A 20079-nucleotide genomic window follows, 5' to 3' on the forward strand; every position below is an offset into this window, starting at 1 on the left:
GCCAAAAGTATTTTGGCGTACCCTCAAAAATATAAACTATAACGTAACGGAAAGTCAATATTAAAAACATGTTAATTCCTGTTTACATATAATTAAAACTGAAGCTTCAAAATTAACAACAAAATTAAGTACATTCTAATAGTTGACTTTAGTTCTAGTGGATGCAAATGTATGACAAATATGCAAAAGGAGGGTTTCTTAGAAATTGTCGACTGGCCCAAGGCATAAGTATTACAGTAAAGCGAATACTGACAGCAACAATGTACGGAAAAATTCGGACTATAAGCCAAGACTTTTGTTGAAATGTTAAAGGCGGAATCCTAATTATCTGTCGGCATTATCGTGTGTTTTGAAGTAAAAATATATGGTTGGATTCTATGGACTGTCCTTGATTTTATGAAGCCATTTTTGCAGACATTCAAACAAGTTGAAGACGACCCATGGGACGTACTAATGAGTTACACTAGCGTAGTTTTCGTGTATCTTGTTTCACACTAATCGTGATGTTTCTCTGAGTATTTCGAAAGGGTCCTCATATATTGAATCGCAAGATTCAAGGTTTCCAATGATATATGACATATGATATATGAAATTTTGAATGGCATTTTACCCCTAGATAGTTCTGTTTTTCGGGGGTTAGGGATTTAATTGACAAAATGATATATGACATGACATATTTCAGTGACTGGTGACATTGTAGGGACACGTATTTGTTTATCAAAAGCCCGGCGTCCCACCGGCAGGCCGTTGGAAAGTTAAAGGGTTAACGTACCGAATATTATTAAAAATATTTTTTTCTCTACCGTCTTTCTTTGTAAATATTTCATGTTTTAGTGTGGGTACATGGGGCTTATAATCAGGTGCGGCTTATTTATGTACATAAAGTTTTTTCCTTTAAAAATGTACTAGTTGATACTTGTAATCAGGTGCGCCTTATCGGCCGAATTTTACGGTACAACAGCGTTGATTCTTCAGTGAATTAAGTGAACTGACTTGTGTGGGTTTCCTCCGGGCCCTCGGGAATTGTGAAGATCTTTAATTTCCTTCAAGCCACTTAATAATTTTAGAAGCGAGCATCCTGTGAGTTATTTTAAGCAGCTCTCTTGACTCATGCTTAAACATGCCGCTCACCTAGACCGTGCACTGCATAGTTTTCACAAAACAGTCGCAGTTTTTGATATGGAATCTGACATCTATTTACATGAATGCAGTTGTTTAAATTCACCAATACTTGTTTTTTGTTGTGAGCAGCATTTTGTGCCCACTTACAATTTCCAAGTTATCAGATGGGTTTCTTTGTCTTAAAATCTAAGTAGAGGTTGCATTTAAACTTTAAAATACCTATCATTTTCATTAACGAATGTTTCTATACATCAGCATATGAAAATAGACTAACAGAATGTCAAAAATGATCACCGGGGCAATGAAACAACATCGATGACAACCAGCTGCCCTTCATACATCCAGCTTTGCAAAAGTACAAACAGTTTTATCACATAGCATTATTTATATTACTTCCTGAAAATATATTTTCTGATACATGCTATTTTCCCAAAAGGTGTGGAAAGCATAAAGAGGCAAGCTTTCACCAGAAATAAATTGTCACGATTGCGCAGCACTGACAAAACTGCATATGACCTAAATTTATTTGGGAATGACTATGCAGGCAACGTGAAATTACTTATTTTAATTTTGTCAAAGGGCTGTTATAGGGCTTATTCCTATTTTAAAAGCAATTAGTTTGTTTCATTATTCACTTTTGGTACTTGTTTACATACAAGCTTTTGGTTTTGTCACTAAAAACATTAAATGGAAACTTAAACCTCTCATGTGTTATTTATTAAGAGGACTGCTTGATTGGTGTTGATCATTTACAGTTCTGCAAAGCCTTTGGAAGAAAAACAAATGACAGACACATTTGCCAAATTGATGTTACCTGCAGTTATAGCCTCAGCTCAAGCCAACAAGATGTTAAAAACACCTTTAACATAAAAACCTAAGATGTCCACAACTAAATAGGCTCACAATTACAGATCTATGAATGTTTGGCTTTTCGGATGCAACTAGAAAACGACCTCAGACAAATGTAATTTAGAAAAGTCCTGATGTGTGCAATCAAATTACTGAAACAAAATGAGGTTTGGAGTTGAATACTGATGCATAAATCTGGGATAAAATCAGTCACCATCATAAGATTAAAAAAATCCTGTTTGAAATGAAGGTATAACAATAAAAATGGCAATTATTAAACATATTTATTCCTAAAACCGTTTTTGCCGGGCTCTGGTGCCTGAAGAATCTTTTTATAATAAACACTGTGGCGTCAGTTTTTTCAGCCCTTAGTGGTATGTGACTCCTTAGTTGGCAGGATGTAGTGTAGCATGGGAGACATTTCCTTGTTTGCCAGAGGATGGACATTTTTAACCCATTATTTTGACCACCGAATGCTACTAAATCATTTTGCAGATGTGCCTCAGTTATATTTCAAGTCACACAGTCATATTTATTTGTATAGCCCTTAATAACTTAGTGCCTCGACGCACTGCACAGGCCACTATTATACCATGCCCTGAACTGAAACTGACATGCAGTAAAGTGCAATCAAACAAAGTCATAATGACGAGAAAATATATTTACTGATTTGTACTCACCTATAATATCGAGACTGGAGGTAAGTGGAGCATACTGCTTTGGACACATGACTGGCTGATCCAAAGTCAATCACTTTCACCCTGTAGGGCTGCCTTACTGGATCCACCAGCATTATGTTTTCAGGTTTGAGATCTGCATGAATCAGGCCCATACTCATCAACTTTTTTAGAGCTGTGGCCACCTGCTGTAGTATAGGTCGGATCACTTTCAGGGGCAGCGGGCTGAACTTGTTTTGTTTCAGAAAATCATACAGGTTCTGCTCGAGCATTTCAAACACAAGGCAGGTGTGGCTACGGTGTTGGAAGCATTCAAACGCTCGCACCAGGTTGTGTTCATCTGCATTCTCCCCGCTCAGGCGAGCAAGGATGCCTACTTCGATCTGACCTTGTCTGGCATATGAAGGATGGTTCTTCAGGATCTTGATAGCAACTACCTCGCCCGTGCCTCTTTTCCAGCACTTTACCACCTGTCCGAATGTGCCACGGCCCAAAAAGTCCAACACTTCGTAACTATTCTTCAGGGAACAAAGAACTTCATGCTGTACAACCTGGTAGTCCCCATCACATCCTCCCGCTCCCCCTGTTGCATTAATGCCCACAGGTCCTGGGACCTGCTTAGAAGTTCCCCCACCTGCCCCCACGGCGACAGGTGCAGTCACCGCTGCCGCTGTGTTCCCTACATTCGTTGTTTGCAACATGGCAGGCAACATTGACAGTTCCTCCACAATCTGCATGGTGCTACCGCGATTATACAGATCTTCACTTTTACGTTTCAGTCCATATCGCTGAGAGCTGTCAGCAGAGTTCAAACCTCCACAGTCTGATTTGCACTCGACCTCCTCCTTCTCCTCCCCCTCCTTCTCCTTTCCACCACCCTCACCTCTTTCGCTGCAGCCTTCTCCACTTCCCCCTCCTCCTGCCCCGGTTGCTCCACTGCTGCCCCCACTTGATGTGACTGTCTTAGTCGGCTGATGATGATCCTGGTTCTGCTTGTGGACGCCCCCTGTGTTCTGTTGCCACTGGAGCGCAACTGGACCTAATCCTCCACCTTTTTTCCCAGGCTGTTGTCTCTGGACGCCTCGCACAATTACCGTCTTTACAGGGTACACTTGTCCTCCAAACACTTTCGCGTCAGCTGTCAAGAACGAACAGGCTTTCGTCGGGTGCACGATACCAAGGTTTTGCCTGTTCAGATAAGTCCGCGGATGTGCTCTCTCATGGTACTCACAGCTGTTGGGCTCAACTTTGAGTTTCTTCACACTGCTAAAGGCACTTGTCTGGGTTTGATAAATGTGTGGTGGGTAAACCAAGACTTGTGAGGCCATACCTGTAAAGGAAATAGAAAAAAATAGTGGGGGTCAATAATAAAAAAGGTTCATTTAATCTAGCACAACACTTGAGTTTATTGTTTTTGCTTAGCTTTGAGACATTGAAAGAGTTGAGTCAACAATCAAGGTAAAGGCTAAGGAATCATTGTTTCCCTTCCTTCAACTCTGAGAGGAAGTAAGCAAAACTGCACTTTGAGTGGTCTTTGAATGAACAACTACTTTTTTACCTTAATTTGCAGTCTAATGTGAAAAGGGTGCAAAATGTTTTACTCAACAGATGTTTTAAGTAATATTGAGACATTACTATTTATTATGAAGGGTTTGAAATGTCGGATTTTTTTCCAATGAAATTGGACAACATTTGATTTAAATTGTAATTGAAAAACAGCTCATAACAGCTGTTGAACTGAAGCTTAAAAAACTTGCACGTAACTTTTGGTGGGTTTCAGTCAGTCAACTACATTAAGATGTCTGTTCACATCAGTTAAAAGTTGTGCGCGTAGTTTGGGATGTTCTCAAAAAGATTCAAATTGAATATTTCTCTATTAAGTTTATGTTATACATATAAATATTTTTTTTGCCGTGCCTATCTGCTTTTGTCTTACTTTATAAATTGGTGTTCATGGAGCGCATTAGGCTGGAGGAAAGGAAGTTGGGGTGATTTGATGCGCGTGATAGTTTTTTTTTGTTTGTTTTTTTTTTATTCTAGGATGAAAATGGTGATAATAAGAAAACGACTGTTTCACATACAATCCAAATGCAAACCCAAACCCCCAAAAATATGAAGAAGAAAAGTTTATTTGAGCACATCTAAAAGACGCATATGTGCACACCATCTAGAAACAGCTTGAGAGGCTGCAATGATCATTTCAGACAAAAGATGGTGTCAGCAAGCAGAATGTTTTGAAGCTTTGTACACCACCTTTAAATTGTATGAATGAATTGATTTAGCTACTTTAGGTTTTTTAAGAAATTCCATGATGGAGTAAAATAATTGGTAAATATATATTTGGCCAAAATTCGACTTTTTTTCATGCCGTGTTACCACAACAAATCTTGTGCTTTGCAACAAATTATCCATCCATCCATCCATTTTCTGCACTGCTTATCCTCACTAGGGTCGCTGGGGTGCTGGAGCCCTTTCCAGCTATCTTCGGGCAATGGGGAGGGTACACCCTGAACTGGTTGCCAGCCAGTTGCAGGGTACACAGAGACAGACAAGTCACTCACTCATTCACACTATAGGGACAATTAAACACCGTAGCTGGAATTGAACCCTTGACCTCGGCACTGTGGGGCTGAGAGCAAACCACTTAGCTGCCCAAACTAATTAAGGGCAAATCTTTCTATAGAGCTGTTATGAAAATGTCAAAATACATTTATCACTTTGGAGGGGAAAAGTTGTGTTAGGGCGCATTTGACTCGTATCATCCAATGAAGTGAAAATCTACCAACACCTCCACACCAAGGATGACTAACATGTCTAAGGTTTGCCTGACCTCTCCTTGTGGCTGCAATGCATCCTACTGCATGTCTCCAGGCAACCAATAGGCAGGGAAAGCATTGAAGGAACACAACCAGACAAAAATAAAATCACGTAGCATTAAGGGAGTTGGACACCATCAACATGTGGCTGTGTGCATACTTACTGACTCAAAGGGAAAATATTATTTATAATATTATATTTTGTAGACTACATATAAATTTTGCAGAAATTCAAAAAGTGCGCCTTATTATCTGGTGACCCCTGAAAAGGATGCTAAATAAAATTGCAAATGCATAATTACAAATCAATGCTTCTACGTGGGGTAAATATTTTTCTAATTAATCATCCATCCATGATCTCCACCACTTATTCTCAGTAGGATTGCGAGGGTGCTGGAGCCCATCCCTAGCTATCTTCGGGCAGAGGGCAGGAGACACACTGAACTGGTTGCCAGCTAGTCGCAGGGCACACAGAGACAAACAACTCACTCGCTCATTCACACCTAGGGACAATTTGGATTGGCCAATTAACCTGCCATGCATGTACTTGCAATGTGAGAGGAAACCCGAGGGCCCGGAGGAAACCCACACAAGCACGGGGAGAACATGCAAACTCCACACAAGAAAGCTGGTAGCTTCTTTTTTTTGAATGTCTGATGTTTGTGATGCACCTTGTTTCCGAAAAAGATTTTGCAAAAGAAAATTTCTGCGCCTTATGGTCCAGAAAATATGGTACATCTGATGAACTGCAATCCATTTCCAATTCATATGTTGTCTTATTTATTATTGCATTCACTGAATAAGGAAAACAATAGCAATTTTGCCACTAATGTTGCTATTTAGTAATGTGACCATGAAAATAAAGCTAATAAAAAAAGTTGAGCAAATAACAAAACACATTTTGTGTTATAAGAGAGGGAAAATTCCAAAATCTAAAATACTTCACTGTCAAAATGGGGCAAATTTTGGGATGGTTGGAGAAAAAAAAGGAAAATTGTATTAAAACTTGGTTTAAATACTGGATTTTTAATTTGCGATGAATTCAGAAATTAGCAAAACGATGTAAAATGAAAATTAAGGCCATCACACAGCCTGCAATTTGTTTTCCTATTTGTGACACTCCAATGACTACAAACACTATAACAAGATAAGATAACTTAGCATCTTAAGTTTCAAAAACAAAACAAACAGTAGCAGTAAATGGACATTAGACGTAGTGCTTATCCATATACACGCACCCAGCACAATTAAACCCTGCCAAAGTCTTCTATTGTAAATTGCAGACATTTAAAACGTCGCAAAAAGAGATGGGCAGACACTCTTATCTTCATACCGGGAAAAACAACATACACTTTGAAAAATGAGAGGTCAAACACACAAACTGTGAAGCATAGGGCGGTAAGTGGTGGTGGTGGGGGGGTAGCAGCTGTTTCTATTATTATGAGCACTTGCCAGATACGCCCTTGGTCAGGCATGAAGCTCCAATTGTGGGGTTGCATTACAGCATTCAAAATTGGACAAGCCACCAACCTTGAACTGCTAGATAATTATTCATTGACAACCTTTTGACTGTTGCCCAGTTAATATTCCTATCAAGGGTTCAAGAAAGACTAGCCAGACTTTTCTGTGACAACCTACTGATACTAAGTCAAAAACTACCCTTATGCTGTATTTATATAATCAGAAAGAGCCGAGTTGTAGAAATTAACTATTTGAACACTTAAGCTGAATATATTTTTCAAAAAACAATTGTCATAAACATCAATCAGAGCCATACCGTGGCGAGGTCATGGGCAATCCTAATGTTTCCCAAATGGCTAGTCCATTTCTTTAGGTTTGTTTCAACCGTATTAAATGTAATTAAGGATATTTACGGATCACAAACTACATGCCGCAAGTAAGCTAAAAGGCAAAAACTGATGATAACCATGTGGTTTATCGTCACTATTCAACTCAAGACAAAACCTGTTGTGTGCACTGTTGCGATCACTGCAGATAACACTTGAGCAGTTCAGTCAAACCCACAGATCAAAATGTGAAAATCTTTATTATAAAAACAGGCAAAATTATGGCTTGTTAAGTCAACATAATTTTTCATTAAATATTTTAACCCCTTAGTGTTCCTGCAAAAGTCGCCTAAAATCCCGGTCCAAGTCGTAACCAAAGTAAATTGAATGCCGTTCTTGAACCGTTTGCGTTAAATGGAAGGTTTTGGTCTCTTTCAAAATGTAATACTCTGACGTTTTGTCCCACACTGAAATAATAACTTCAAGAGCAACTAACATTGAGTAATCTGAGTTGTAACACGGATAAATGGGTTTTTATTCTCATCTGACCTTTTTTGCAATCAAATGCCTGCAAAAGAGTGTACCGTGGGCATCTTAGCTGGAAAAGAGGTGAGACAATAGCTTGAAGATACAGTATATCTAGTACCTTGTCAAATGTAATCACAATCTAAAAAGCTAATCATGTATTTTACACATCCAAGTGGCCATTTGGAGACAACCAGTTCACAACCCTTAAAACTTTGCATTTGTGTATTTAACTTTGGCCAATTTTTAGACAAAGAATTGTAAATGTTTGAGTTCTCTATCTAGAAGTGAATTCATGATTTTGCACACTTGCCCTTAATAATGATGCATAAAAACAAATCACGAGTGGCTTTGCGTATGTCTAGATTTGGCTCTGAATTGATTACACACTGTAAATTTGTACATATTTACATAATAATAATAATAATAATAATAATTTCCTTGTATTGTCATTCTGTGTAACAATGTACACAGAACGAAATGTCGATTGCACCTGACCCGTTGTAGCGAGCCGATGCAGCCGCAGCCAACAGAGGGCGCCGCCGACCACTTTTTAAGTCTTAGGAATGACTCGGCCGGGGCGCGAACCCGAACCTCCCAGTCTCAAAGCGGGCGCCTTACCATCTAGGCTACTTGGGAATTAATTGGCTTACTAATGAGCCATACCACCTTTGAATAGGTCACGATTGGCTCAAGATTTTTAAAGCCAAATTGGTCGCGACATTTTTGTTTTTCAAAACAGGCCCTTATAGGTTGTCACGGGCTAGGGACCGTAAAAAAGCTTGCAATATGCCAAGAGCGGTGTCACTTAATAGGTCAGAGGTTACTGGAAGTATTGAAAATAATCTGACAAGTCTGTTTATTTTTAAAGGCGAGTAATGAAGCCAAAAAGACAATGATCGTAAAACAATGCAGGTATGCTTTCAGGCAGATTCTTTTTTTTTTTTTTAAATTCGTCTGCATTATTGAGTGTTTTGGAGTAAATATTTTACACCATTGGATTCAATGGACTTTCCTGAATGAAAGCACACCATATTTGCCGGGAATCTTATCATGATCTGATTCCCAGGAAAATTATGGGTGAGCTATGCCGGTTTTATATTTTTCGGGTATCGTGTTTCAGATTGATAATGATGTTTCTATAATGAGTATGAGGTCCTCAGTTTGAGACTGGGTGGAAATATTTGTTGAATTGGAGAGGAATGGGCAACAGCAGGCTGTACTTGCCCTAAACACACCACATGGAATCGTGCCCCTAAAACCCTAGTGGTTAAGGGCTCCACCCACCCATCACATCAGAGATATGTGCCATGACGTATTTCAGTGACTGCTGACATCGAGAAGACACGACTGGCGGTCCGTCGGGACATTAAAGGGTTAACCAGTCATGTGGGATGGCTATCGTATCTAATTTAAGAGGTAAACACGTAATATCTAGTAAACTTGCATGAGCTCTATTCCTGCAATCACCAGAAGCAAAAAAACTTGTTTATTTACCAAATAAAGCTGAGCAATGTGCAGGCCAAAGTCAGAGCTAAAACTGAACCTCTAATACTTATAATATCTATACTCGCCTTGACTTCCAACAGTGGATGCTCACAATATCAGCAGGATGCTGGCCAAACAAAATTACCAATGCCTCGTGAATAAGATCTTGGCTCAAAAGCCCCACTATTTTCCAAGAAATGTGAGCACAAATGGAATTTCAATTGTGACCTCATGACTAACATTAAAAATCCTTAGAGTTGGATTAGGTCTCATAAACAGACAGGGCAGGCAGAATGTTCTGCCACTAGGCCATTAAGGGGTAAAGAATAAAATGACATCTGTGTAAAAGGGACAGTTGGAACTAAGAGGCAGTGTGACACTTTAAATCAGCAGTGCTGCGTGACACGTCATGCCTCTAATTATGAGCCGTTAAAAAACTTGTAAAAATCCCACACTAGGTGGGCACTAGATGTTTGGTTGGATAATAACAAGACACAAATAGATCCTGTGCATTTTTAAGAGGCACTTTCAGTATCTAAAATCATTGTTTCCAATTGTTTTTTATATAACATACCACACATTTACAGAACCGGTGCACATGGACATAGATTTCTCTCCATCAGTGTTGCATTCCTGCCCTAATACAAATTATTCTTCATTGATAACAATTGAATAGAACATAACTTAATGCACTGGGTATGACACAAAACAAGTTGATTGAATGTTTAACTGTTAAACTGCATTAAATTCGACTCAGTGCTCTTTTGATGCAACACAGCATGGAAATTACGTTCATCATCATTTTACATTAACTACTGTAAATATTTCATTATGTACTGTGAATGTGTCATTAGTTTCAAAGATATAGCTTGGGCTTTGTCAACAATTTTATTTCAATCCTTTTTCAACTAGTTATACTAAATGCTCTCATCGTGCTGACCTGAATAAGCAGAGTTCGCAATTTCAGGGTTGTTAATCAAACAAGCTGACTGCTACAGCCTACTCTTATTCTCATCAACAGATTCAGATAACCAAGTCAAAAATAAATTGGCACGCAGTGGAAAATTAAACCTTGTAGAAATGCATATTTGGCAAAACTCAATATAACTCAGTAATATTACAAGTTCATGATGTGTGACTGACCTCAAAAAGAATAGTGAAAAGGGCCATTTCTTGGTCAACATTCTTTCCTATTCCCTCACAAAAATATTGTACATGATATCCCACATCAAATCATCCGTCTGATCTTCAAATAAGCACAGCGTCTGTCCTGTGCTATAAAAAATGTTGAATGTTTACTTCTGGGGAAATGTTCCACCCATCTGCACAGCTTTCCACAAAAATTCCAAGCTTGTCATGGTGCTCACTGTTATATTTTCCACCTTTAATGCTGACGAAGTTACCGGGAAACCAGTTCTATATGCACAAACATAAGACGAGGATATGTTGGAGACGCAAAATGTTGTGTCATTAAATACATGTCCTACAGTCAACATATGAAAGTCTTGCTGTGGATAACAGATTAGATAGTGTGTGAGCACTGATCTTTATGTCCAAAAGGCAGTCAGACACGCTAATGAAAGGGTGGGCAAATCCAGTGCTGCATGTTTTGGAGGTGTCTCTGCATCAACACAGGTTATTGAATTGACCAGAATCATCAAGTCCCTGTTCGAGTATATCTTTAGAGGGATCTCCAATTGATCCCACCTTATCTCAGGTGCAAAAAGTTCCAAACTACACTATGTTGAACAGTTACTTGCCCCACTGTCTGATGAAAATCAATAAAAACAAACCAGAAGAAAAATATATTTTGGCAACTTTCACATTTTCTTTAACTAATGCACCAAACCTATCTAGAAATGACATCAAAATACAAGGTGCATACTGAACTGCGGCTTGAGTGAATCGGTACAGCTAATGGTACATAGACTTTACAACCATATGTTCTTACCAGACTGTACTGTTCCCAAATAAAAAGCTTAGTTATTTGTTATAGTTGCATTAACAATTGCCATCAGAGTAAAGCATGAAACTGTAGAATACAATGGGCAAAAAAGAATGAGCACAGCACTTCTGCAAGATATACTGTAACACACAAAGGCAAAAAAAATGTTACTAAAGACCTTACAGCCAGTCACATGTAATAAAATATTTGTATATATAATTGTGAGACAAATCTTTTCTAAATATGCTCCAGCAATTTGACAAAAATATATTATCATTGAACATTGGAGCCTTTCCTCCCTTAGAATACTGTGGTGAGATATGAATGTAAATATTGTTAACTACCACTATAGGATACTGATAGCTTTAAAATGAACTTGAGTGACATGTTGTGAATCCGCGATGCAAACTGGCTGTTATGTGAGATACAAAATAGTTAACTGATCATCTTCCATGAATGTGGAATTTAAAGATAGTCTGGGTTTTCGTTGGCCATTGTTGTTTATTTGTCCACTTCCTCCCCCCTGGTTGATGGCGGAATCGGGATGTCTGGGGCACATGGATGACGTGCAGGTCGCATTAATGTGCCTGACCATTCAACACCAGCCGCATTCCAAAAGATCGGACATGTATCAGATTTAGGACCACATAGGAAAGTGGCCTGGGTCTGGTGTGGAAAAAGCGGATATGCATCATTTAGATGGACTTAGATAGGATACGGGTCGCACCGGTACAAACAAAATCAGATTTATCTGCGGTGTGAACCCAGCCATGGACTCAGTCAAAAAAATTGTTTTACTAGAAAATCACAATGACCCAGTATTAGTGGTTTTTTCAGAGCTGGTCCGCTGGTTACTCAGCTGTCCTTATGGGGCTACCTCGACCTTGGCGACCCCTGCCCTTAAAAAAGCTCGTGTGGAACTACATACAGATACAGAGGGTCAGATCTGGACACGACTAGTGCTTCTACGTGACAAAATATTAGATAACGTTCGCTTTTTAGTGCTAAAAAAACATTATTAAAAACTAAATTCAAAATGTATCAACTTACCGTTGCCTGAACTGAGACCTATTTTAGTCGTATCTAATGTGTCCAGTGAGGCAAAACAACAGGCGACCAAGAAAGAATCTAAATCTAACCAATCGTTGGGAAATTTGGAAAACAGTAGTGTCAACAGTGAGTTAATTACAAATTCGAGTAGATCTAATATAGTGCGAAAAAAAGAATGTTTGAACGCACTATACGTGTTTCGCTGAGCTCAAAGGTCTTCCGTGTTTGTGCCAAGTTCCCTGTTGACGTCTTAAGATGCTAACAACTATTGGATTGACACCATTAAAGAAAATTGTCTGACAGATCACTAGATCAGTCGGTTCGTTTCATCTACGTGTTAGAAATCGTCATTGTCATCACGATACACATCTTTAAAGGCTTTTCATGACAATACAGAAATGAAACACCAAGAGTCGGACGTACTTAATCATTACAACCAACGTCACTGTCACGTAAACGTTAACGGATGTTTGCTACGGACGAAATACCTATTGGATTGTCTACAGTGATTGTTTTGTGCCTGCAAAGGCAAGATCGAGTGATTACAGCTAACCAGAAGAGGTTGCCAAGTTTGTTGTTAAGTTATGGCAGTGTTACGTAGCTAGAAGACAGGTTTTTAAATGCAATTAGATTGCTCACCGGGTACCACCGTCTGCTTACCTTCACGTAGAGTCACATAAAATATAATCCAGGGCTTCTCTGGACATGTTACGGATTTATAAATCCATATCATGCACAGTTCGCCTGCACTGCTGCCATCTTGTCCTAGACGACAGGAAGGGAGAGCTACCCCTCGGTAACGCCACCATCTCCCACATTGCAAACGTCAAGCGAGTCCTACTTAAGAACATCCAGAAATATCAATCCGCACTCCGATGAGAGCTACGCTATTCTGCTGTGTCTCCCTTTACTTTGGGGGAGGTAGCCCATCTAGGAAAGGGTGGCAGTACCCCCGTCTAGACGCACTGCTCCGCAGCCCTGCTAACGTCCAACATGTCTCTTCCTCTGTCTTCAACCCAGAGTGGATGTTTGTGAGCTGACGGTATTGGCCAGGCTCAAGCAATCAACCACAGAGCGCACAATACAAAATTGCGTCCTGAAGCATCGCACTCCTTACTTTAAAATGAGTGTACATTAAAATTCAGTTCAATGTGTACGAATATCATGTTCACCAGGCAATTTCGGAGCTTTGGGTCAAACAAATAGATGGTATGGTCGAATACCCTGGGATCTTTTCGTTATGTCTAGTTTTTGGTTAGTTAACCAGGCACACACACGCGCGCCTTTCGTAGTTGTCAAATGTCCTACCCTATTGGTCAGAGAGGGGAACAACACATCCAAAAGCGTAGTGCAGTGGTAATGAAATTTGAGCTGTGGAAAACCCCAGGACTCTTTGTGGCAATTCTAAAACTCTTTGTCACTTCCTTTCAAATACGAACCTGTTTTTGGAAGTGTTGTATGTCGTAGCACAGCACGAGTGTCGTTGTACTGATAGGTTATGTTTCTATGCAAGGGATACAATATTAAAACGGTAATTTGTGTTGACCAACACACATAAAATGAACGAGGATTTTAGTTGAAACACGAGAGCTTGCTCTGAGTCCGTCTGGAGCACATGTATCAAATCTGCGGCTCGTGGGTCATATGAAGCCCGCCAAGATTTATAATACGACCTGGGAGACATCAACCAGACGACCACAAGAAAAAAATATGCTGCTGTTTGAAATATGTTTACCTGATATTGACAAAGCCAGGCAATACGCACGAAGCAAATAGAGCTTTTTTTTATCGCTCTCTCTTTCTCTCTCTCTCTCGCTCTTTCTCTCTCTCTCTCTCTCACACACACTTTCTCTCTCTTTCTCTCTCTCTCTCTCTCTCTCTCTCTCTCTCTCTCTGTCTTTCTCACTTTCTCTCACTCACACACACACTGTCTCACTCACTCTCTCTTTATCTCTTTCTGACTCTTCTCATTTTCTCTTTCTATCTCTCTCTGTGTCTCCCTTTCTCTACCTCTGTGCCTCTATTTTGTCTTTATTATTTTCTTTCTTTTACTATCTCTCTTCTGTCTTTTTTTCTTATTCTCACTCTCTTTCTTTTCTCTCTGTCTTTCCTTTTCTATTTATTTTTTCTCTCTTTCTCTCTCTCTCTTTGTTTCTTCTTTCTCTCTTTTTCATTTCATCTCTTTCTTGTTTCTCTCTTTCTTTTGCAACACTGGAGGTCAAAAATAGAGAAATATTTACTAACAATTAAATGATTCTGGAAAAAAAACAATCTTCTCTGCTCAACAGTTTCAGGACTTTTTGTTGTCTATATACTGCAAAAACACTTTTTCACAAAATGGATCAGGTGCTAATATCCTTGATTATCTGTCAACCCTTATTGAACTGGCATTCTAACTGGCAGTTCCACTGATTTTGCAAGATGGGGGGCCGTTTTAAAGTGACTGAAAGGTTCCGGCAGTAGGTTGTCCAGATGAAAACGAAAGGGATGACCCTCTCAGCCAAAGCATGAAAAGTTAATCATACCAAATCTGTGATTTCAACGAATATTGAATCATTACAAAACTAAAAAGTTATTCGAGACGCCCAAGAAGAATGGTCGTCCACGGTAGACACTGCAAAACAGGACAGGTCACTGTGGAGAATGTCAATGGGTAATCTATTCCAGACTGCAACTGGAATTGCTCGCAGTTAAGTGCAGGATATAGTAAGGATCTGTTTTGCAAAATAACTTTGTTTTTTATTTGGACTAACAGCCCACATGTCAGAGACCAAACGTTTCACTAGCAATAGAATAAATAAAAATACAAAATAAAAAGGCTAGACTGAGCTTTGCTGAGCTTTGCTTTACTGAACTGGTCCAGAGCTCACTTCAGTGATTAAATACATTTTTATTAATTTGGGTCTGATCGGGGGCATTTTGTTTGGTGATACAGTGGAGAAAGACTAAACCCAAAGTGTGTAAAAAGGTCAGCGAAAGGTAAAGGAGGGGGAAGTATCATGGTTTGGGGCATGTTTTCTGCAGCTGGAGTTGGGCCTCTTGTACAGCTACTGCTACTACTCCAGTTCTGTCTCTCACAATTTCATTTCTCAATCTATCCAATTTTGTCACTCCTAACATACTCCTCAAACACTTGATCTCAAAAACATTTAATTTCCTTCTCAAATCTGCATTCAGGCTCCAAGTCTCTGCACCATACAACACAGTCGGCACAATCACACTCTCATACAGTCCTCTCTTAACATCCACACTCATACTCTTGTTGCTCATCACTCTCCTCTGATCACCCAAAACCTTGCTTCCTTCATTCACTCTGTGCAATACCTCCCACTCCAGTCCACCAACTGCAGCCACATCACAACCCAAGTACCTAAAGCTTTCAACTTTTTCCAGTCCATGCAACCTTATTTCTAACGCCATGCCCACTCCATTACGTGAACACTTCATCACCTTACTCTTCCCAACATTTACACATAACTTACGCCTATCACACACTCTTCCAAACTCCGTTACCAACCTTCTCAATGTTTCCTCAGAATCAGCCACAAGCGCTGTGTAATCTGCAAACAACAACTGACTTACCTGCTACACCATTCCACTGTTATCGATCATCTCTACACCTCTTCCGAATACTCTTGCATTCACCTCTCTTACCACGCCATCCATGTACACATTAAACAGCCGTGGTTACATCACACACCCCTGCCTCACATCAGTCAACAAAGGGAACCACTCACTTGTCTCACTCCCTACTCTTACACATGCTCTGCTGTTCACACAAATACTCTTCAATGCTTCTAACAACTTTCCACCCACTCCATACATTACCATAACCTGCCACAACGCCTCTCTATCAACTCTGTCATATGCCTTTTCCAAGTCCATGAAAGCCAAATAAACATCCTTACCTTTTGCAAAATATTTCTTACACACCTGTCATACTGCAAAAACCTGATCCACACATCCTCTTCCTTTCCTGAAACCACACTGCTCCTCCATCACCACTTCCGTTCTTCCTCTCACTCTCTTAATCAACACTTCCATACGAACAACAAACTGATACCTCTCGAATTGCTACATTCATACTTATCACCAATGTTACCACACATGCACTACACCAATCAAAGGAACCACACCACTTAAAAAGCATACATTCAACAAGCGTACTAACCTGTCAATCATAGCTGTGCCACCTTTCTTCAAGCATTCAGCATTACAACCATCCAACCCAGGCGCCTTCCCCCCTTTTATTTCTTTCACTGCCTCCTGCACCCCCCATCTTTCCACAGGCTTCACATTTAAATCAGCCAACACAGGCATTCTCCACATACCACCGATCGCCTCGACTCTTACTTCTCTCCCATCCTCCACATTTAGCAACTCCTCAAAATACTCTGCCCATCTCGTCCTGACTGCACTACCAGTAACCAGCAATCTACCATCCTTAAATTTCCCTTTCTTTTCCTTTCCAGGCTCGCTCTTTCTTTCTCTTTTCACTTTTTTCCAGAACACTTTTCTCCTTCCCTCAAAGTTCACTCCTATCTTTCGACACCATTCATCATTTGCTTTCCTTTTCGCTGCTTCCACTACTGCTTTTACCAACCTTTTCTTCACTTGATACATTTCATACAGTGGTTCAGGAGGTAGAGCGCTCGTCTTGGGATTAAGAGATCGCAGTTCGAATCCCGGCTCCTCCGTGTTACATGTCGCAGTGTCCTTGGGTAAGACACTGAACCCCTAATACCCCCAATATGCAGGTTAGCGCCTTACATGGCTGCACGGCCGCTATTGGGAAATGTGAAGCACAATGTAAAGCGCTTTGGGAAGTCTTGACTTGAAAAGCGCCATATCAATGCAGATCATTTCATTTCATGTGTATCACCACTACTTTCCTACTAATCCATTCATACTCTTCCCCTATCCTCTCTTTAAACTCTCTCCTTTTCTGCCTTATTCAACTCTGACATTTTCACCTATTCCCTCTTACTCTTCTTATAACTCGCCCTTCACGATCCATCTATTCTCAGTTTTCCTTCCACATAGAAATGATCAGACATACCACTCATTTCACCTCTGTAAACATGCACATCCAACAATCTACTTAACATCCCTTTCCTAACCACTACATAATCCATCAGTGCTCTGTCCATCATCTTACAATCATCCACTCTGACAAAGGTACAGTATACTAATTCACGTCCCTCTTTTTAAACAATGTATTTGCAATCACCAACTTATTTTCCACACATAACTCAATAAATTTCTTCCCACTCTCATTTCTTCCTGGTACACTATATCTACCAATCACATTTTCAAACGTTCCATCACCCACTCTAGCATCCAGGTCACCTAGTATTACCACTTTTCACCCTTCCTTGGCACTTGCCACCCATTCGAACAAATCCTTCCAGAACTCCTCTCTCTCTTCAGCACGTCTTTGTGAACCAGGACCATATGCACTTATAAACATCCATACTTCTGCACCCCACTTTAACCTCGCCCACATAAATCTGGAAGATATCTTTTTCCACTCCAAGTTTTTCCTTTGCTTTCTCACTCACAAGGACAGCCACTCCTCTATCATGTCCACCCGAAACTCCAGACTTTCCACCATACATACCTCCAAGCTGTAATTCACCCTTTCCTTTCATCTTTGTTTCACTCAAGGCTAACACATCAACCTTCCTTTTAGTCATCATCCTTCCACTCTCCTCTTTCTTCCACTTAGTCACTTTACTTTCACATCCTCTCACATTTAGTGACCCTATAACTAGAGTATGCGAGACCTTTCTTTGCCTTGCTGTTTCCTAGGGAGTAGAGATAGAGAGTCCTCTTGCTCCCTCCACTTTAGTAGTCTCTTACGACACACAGCGGACCACGGTGGGAGAATTCTCACACCTCGCAGGGGTAGAGGGCCCCTCACCACAGGACACAAAGCTTATCAAGAGCTAGTCAGGAGTCGAACCTAGAATCTTCTAATCCGTAGTCAGATGCATTATACATTGCACCACTAGCCCAGATTAATATGCCCTTGATAAAAGAAAGAAACTGTTGCTTCATTCAGTAAAAACAAAAACAAATAACATTCATTTTAATCAGGGGCGATTTTAGGTTCGGAGCTTATCTGGCTGGTTAGAATAAAAAAATATTTAGCCTTAAATTAAATTGAGAGGTTTAACATGGTGCTTTTTTACATGTAAAACCACATGGACCGAACCATTTCAAGGCAGTGGAGTATTTTCAACACTGCGTTGTTCACATTTTTGTTTTGTTTTCCTTTTTTAAAAAAGTTTTTTATCTTGTGATTGTTGTCATATCATGTCCCTTTTTATGGAAAAAAGAGTTTTACAAAAGCTACAATTTTGTGGTTGGCTGGGTTAAAATTGGGGTTGCTTGAGCGTCCCCAAAAACGGTCTGGTTACGCCCTTGATTTGAATAATAGGCGACAATGCATTAACTATCATGTCAATGTGTAAACATTTTCATTGGTCGAGAAACTTGCATTTAATTTACATAGTGGAATCCATACCTAGTAGTCACTACCATGTTTGTCTAGCATCTTCTGTGTTCATTTGGCACTGGTTTTCGTTGGCGTTGGATGATATTCAAGTCGAACCACGTTTATTTGTATAGCCTTTAATCACAAGGAGTCTCAAAGGGCTGCACAGACCCCAGATTATTGCAAACTGCAGACTAATATTACACCATCCCCGATCTAAAACCTACATGAGGGCAAAGAAAAACTCAAAAACCTCAACATGAGGAAAATGAAGATACATTGAGAAGGGACTGCACATGAGATAATCCCCCTTCCAGGGTGACCAGTTTGTCAACAGGAAATATTGGTGATTCATAAGCAGGGTTGGGTAAAGTTACTTTAACTGGATTACTTTCAATTACTTTTGGATTACTCCAATACCAAATATGCTAATAAAAGACAAAAGAAAGTAAATATGAATAAAATTACTATATTTTGTGCAGGCTTGGGGAGTAACGGAACACATGGAACGGCAAAAATGATGTTGGCAAGCTGTTTGGATTTATTTTCATTTTGTTTCTGTCGCATTTTATGTTAATTTTGCCGGAGATCAAATAGATCAAAGCCAGGAGAGAAAGCTTACCACGTGTTGTGAGTCATAATTTTATTCATATTTAGTTTATTTTGTCTTTTATTAGCATATTTGGTATTGGAGTAATCCAAAAGTAATTGAAAGTAATCCAGTTAAAGTAACCCTACCCAACCCTGTTCATAAGATAGAAGTAATTTTTAAGCCTAGATTTTCAGTTCCACTGAGATTGGAGATCCAATCTCAGGGGCAGAGCATTCCGCAGCAACAGTGTAATTTAGTGATCAAATATTACACAATGTATTTTTAAGATATTTGTTTGTATTTAGTCTTCCCTATAATATTATCAATAAAAGCTATATTATCAATAATTCGGAATTTTAAAGTTGCTGGTTTTACTTGATTATCGTGAAAACAAAAACAAAAATGCTGTGGTCAAGTCACCAAAGGTAGGACATCTCGAGAGGGTAGAGCGTTTAGGCAGAACACCAGGATTACAAAAAAAAACATTTTTTTTTAACCCAAGCTGTACCACGAGACTTTTCAATGACAACGTGTGTTTTGGTTCAAAAGTATTGAGAAACGCTCGCAAAATACACGGCGGGCAACTTGTGGAGTCTGTAATTTTTGTGGAACAAGGACATCTATGCTTTATATTTGTCTAGGTTCTTTTTAATTTCGAGAAAACCTTCGTTTTATTTTTGAAAGTACTGGACAGGAAGATGTGTTTTATTTTGTGCCAAACAAGGCGGA

General features: G+C 39.6%; 1 protein-coding gene across 4 annotated transcripts in view; it reads right to left on the reverse strand.

The window, feature by feature from the left end:
- LOC148367640 (homeodomain-interacting protein kinase 3-like) overlaps positions 1-13257 on the reverse strand; it is a 36587-nt gene extending 23330 nt beyond the window's left edge. For 2 of the 4 annotated variants that reach the window (XM_088334639.1, XM_088334636.1), the window contains exons 1-2: positions 12920-13257; positions 2652-3978 (exon numbers count right to left, since the gene is read on the reverse strand). In XM_088334639.1, the coding sequence (XP_088190765.1) occupies positions 2652-3978; positions 12920-12992 (1400 nt within the window). In that variant the 5' untranslated portion in view covers positions 12993-13257. Of the gene's footprint in view, positions 1-2651; positions 3979-12259; positions 12661-12919 lie in introns of those variants that run through there. The other 2 variants (XM_088334640.1, XM_088334638.1) reach the window with 2 other exon arrangements.
- Between the last annotated feature and the right edge of the window lie 6822 nt (positions 13258-20079).

Source organism: Urocampus carinirostris, chromosome 4 (genome assembly GCF_059441175.1).
Source record: "Urocampus carinirostris isolate Australia breed hairy pipefish chromosome 4, RoL_Ucar_1.0, whole genome shotgun sequence".
Taxonomy (NCBI): domain Eukaryota; kingdom Metazoa; phylum Chordata; class Actinopteri; order Syngnathiformes; family Syngnathidae; genus Urocampus; species Urocampus carinirostris.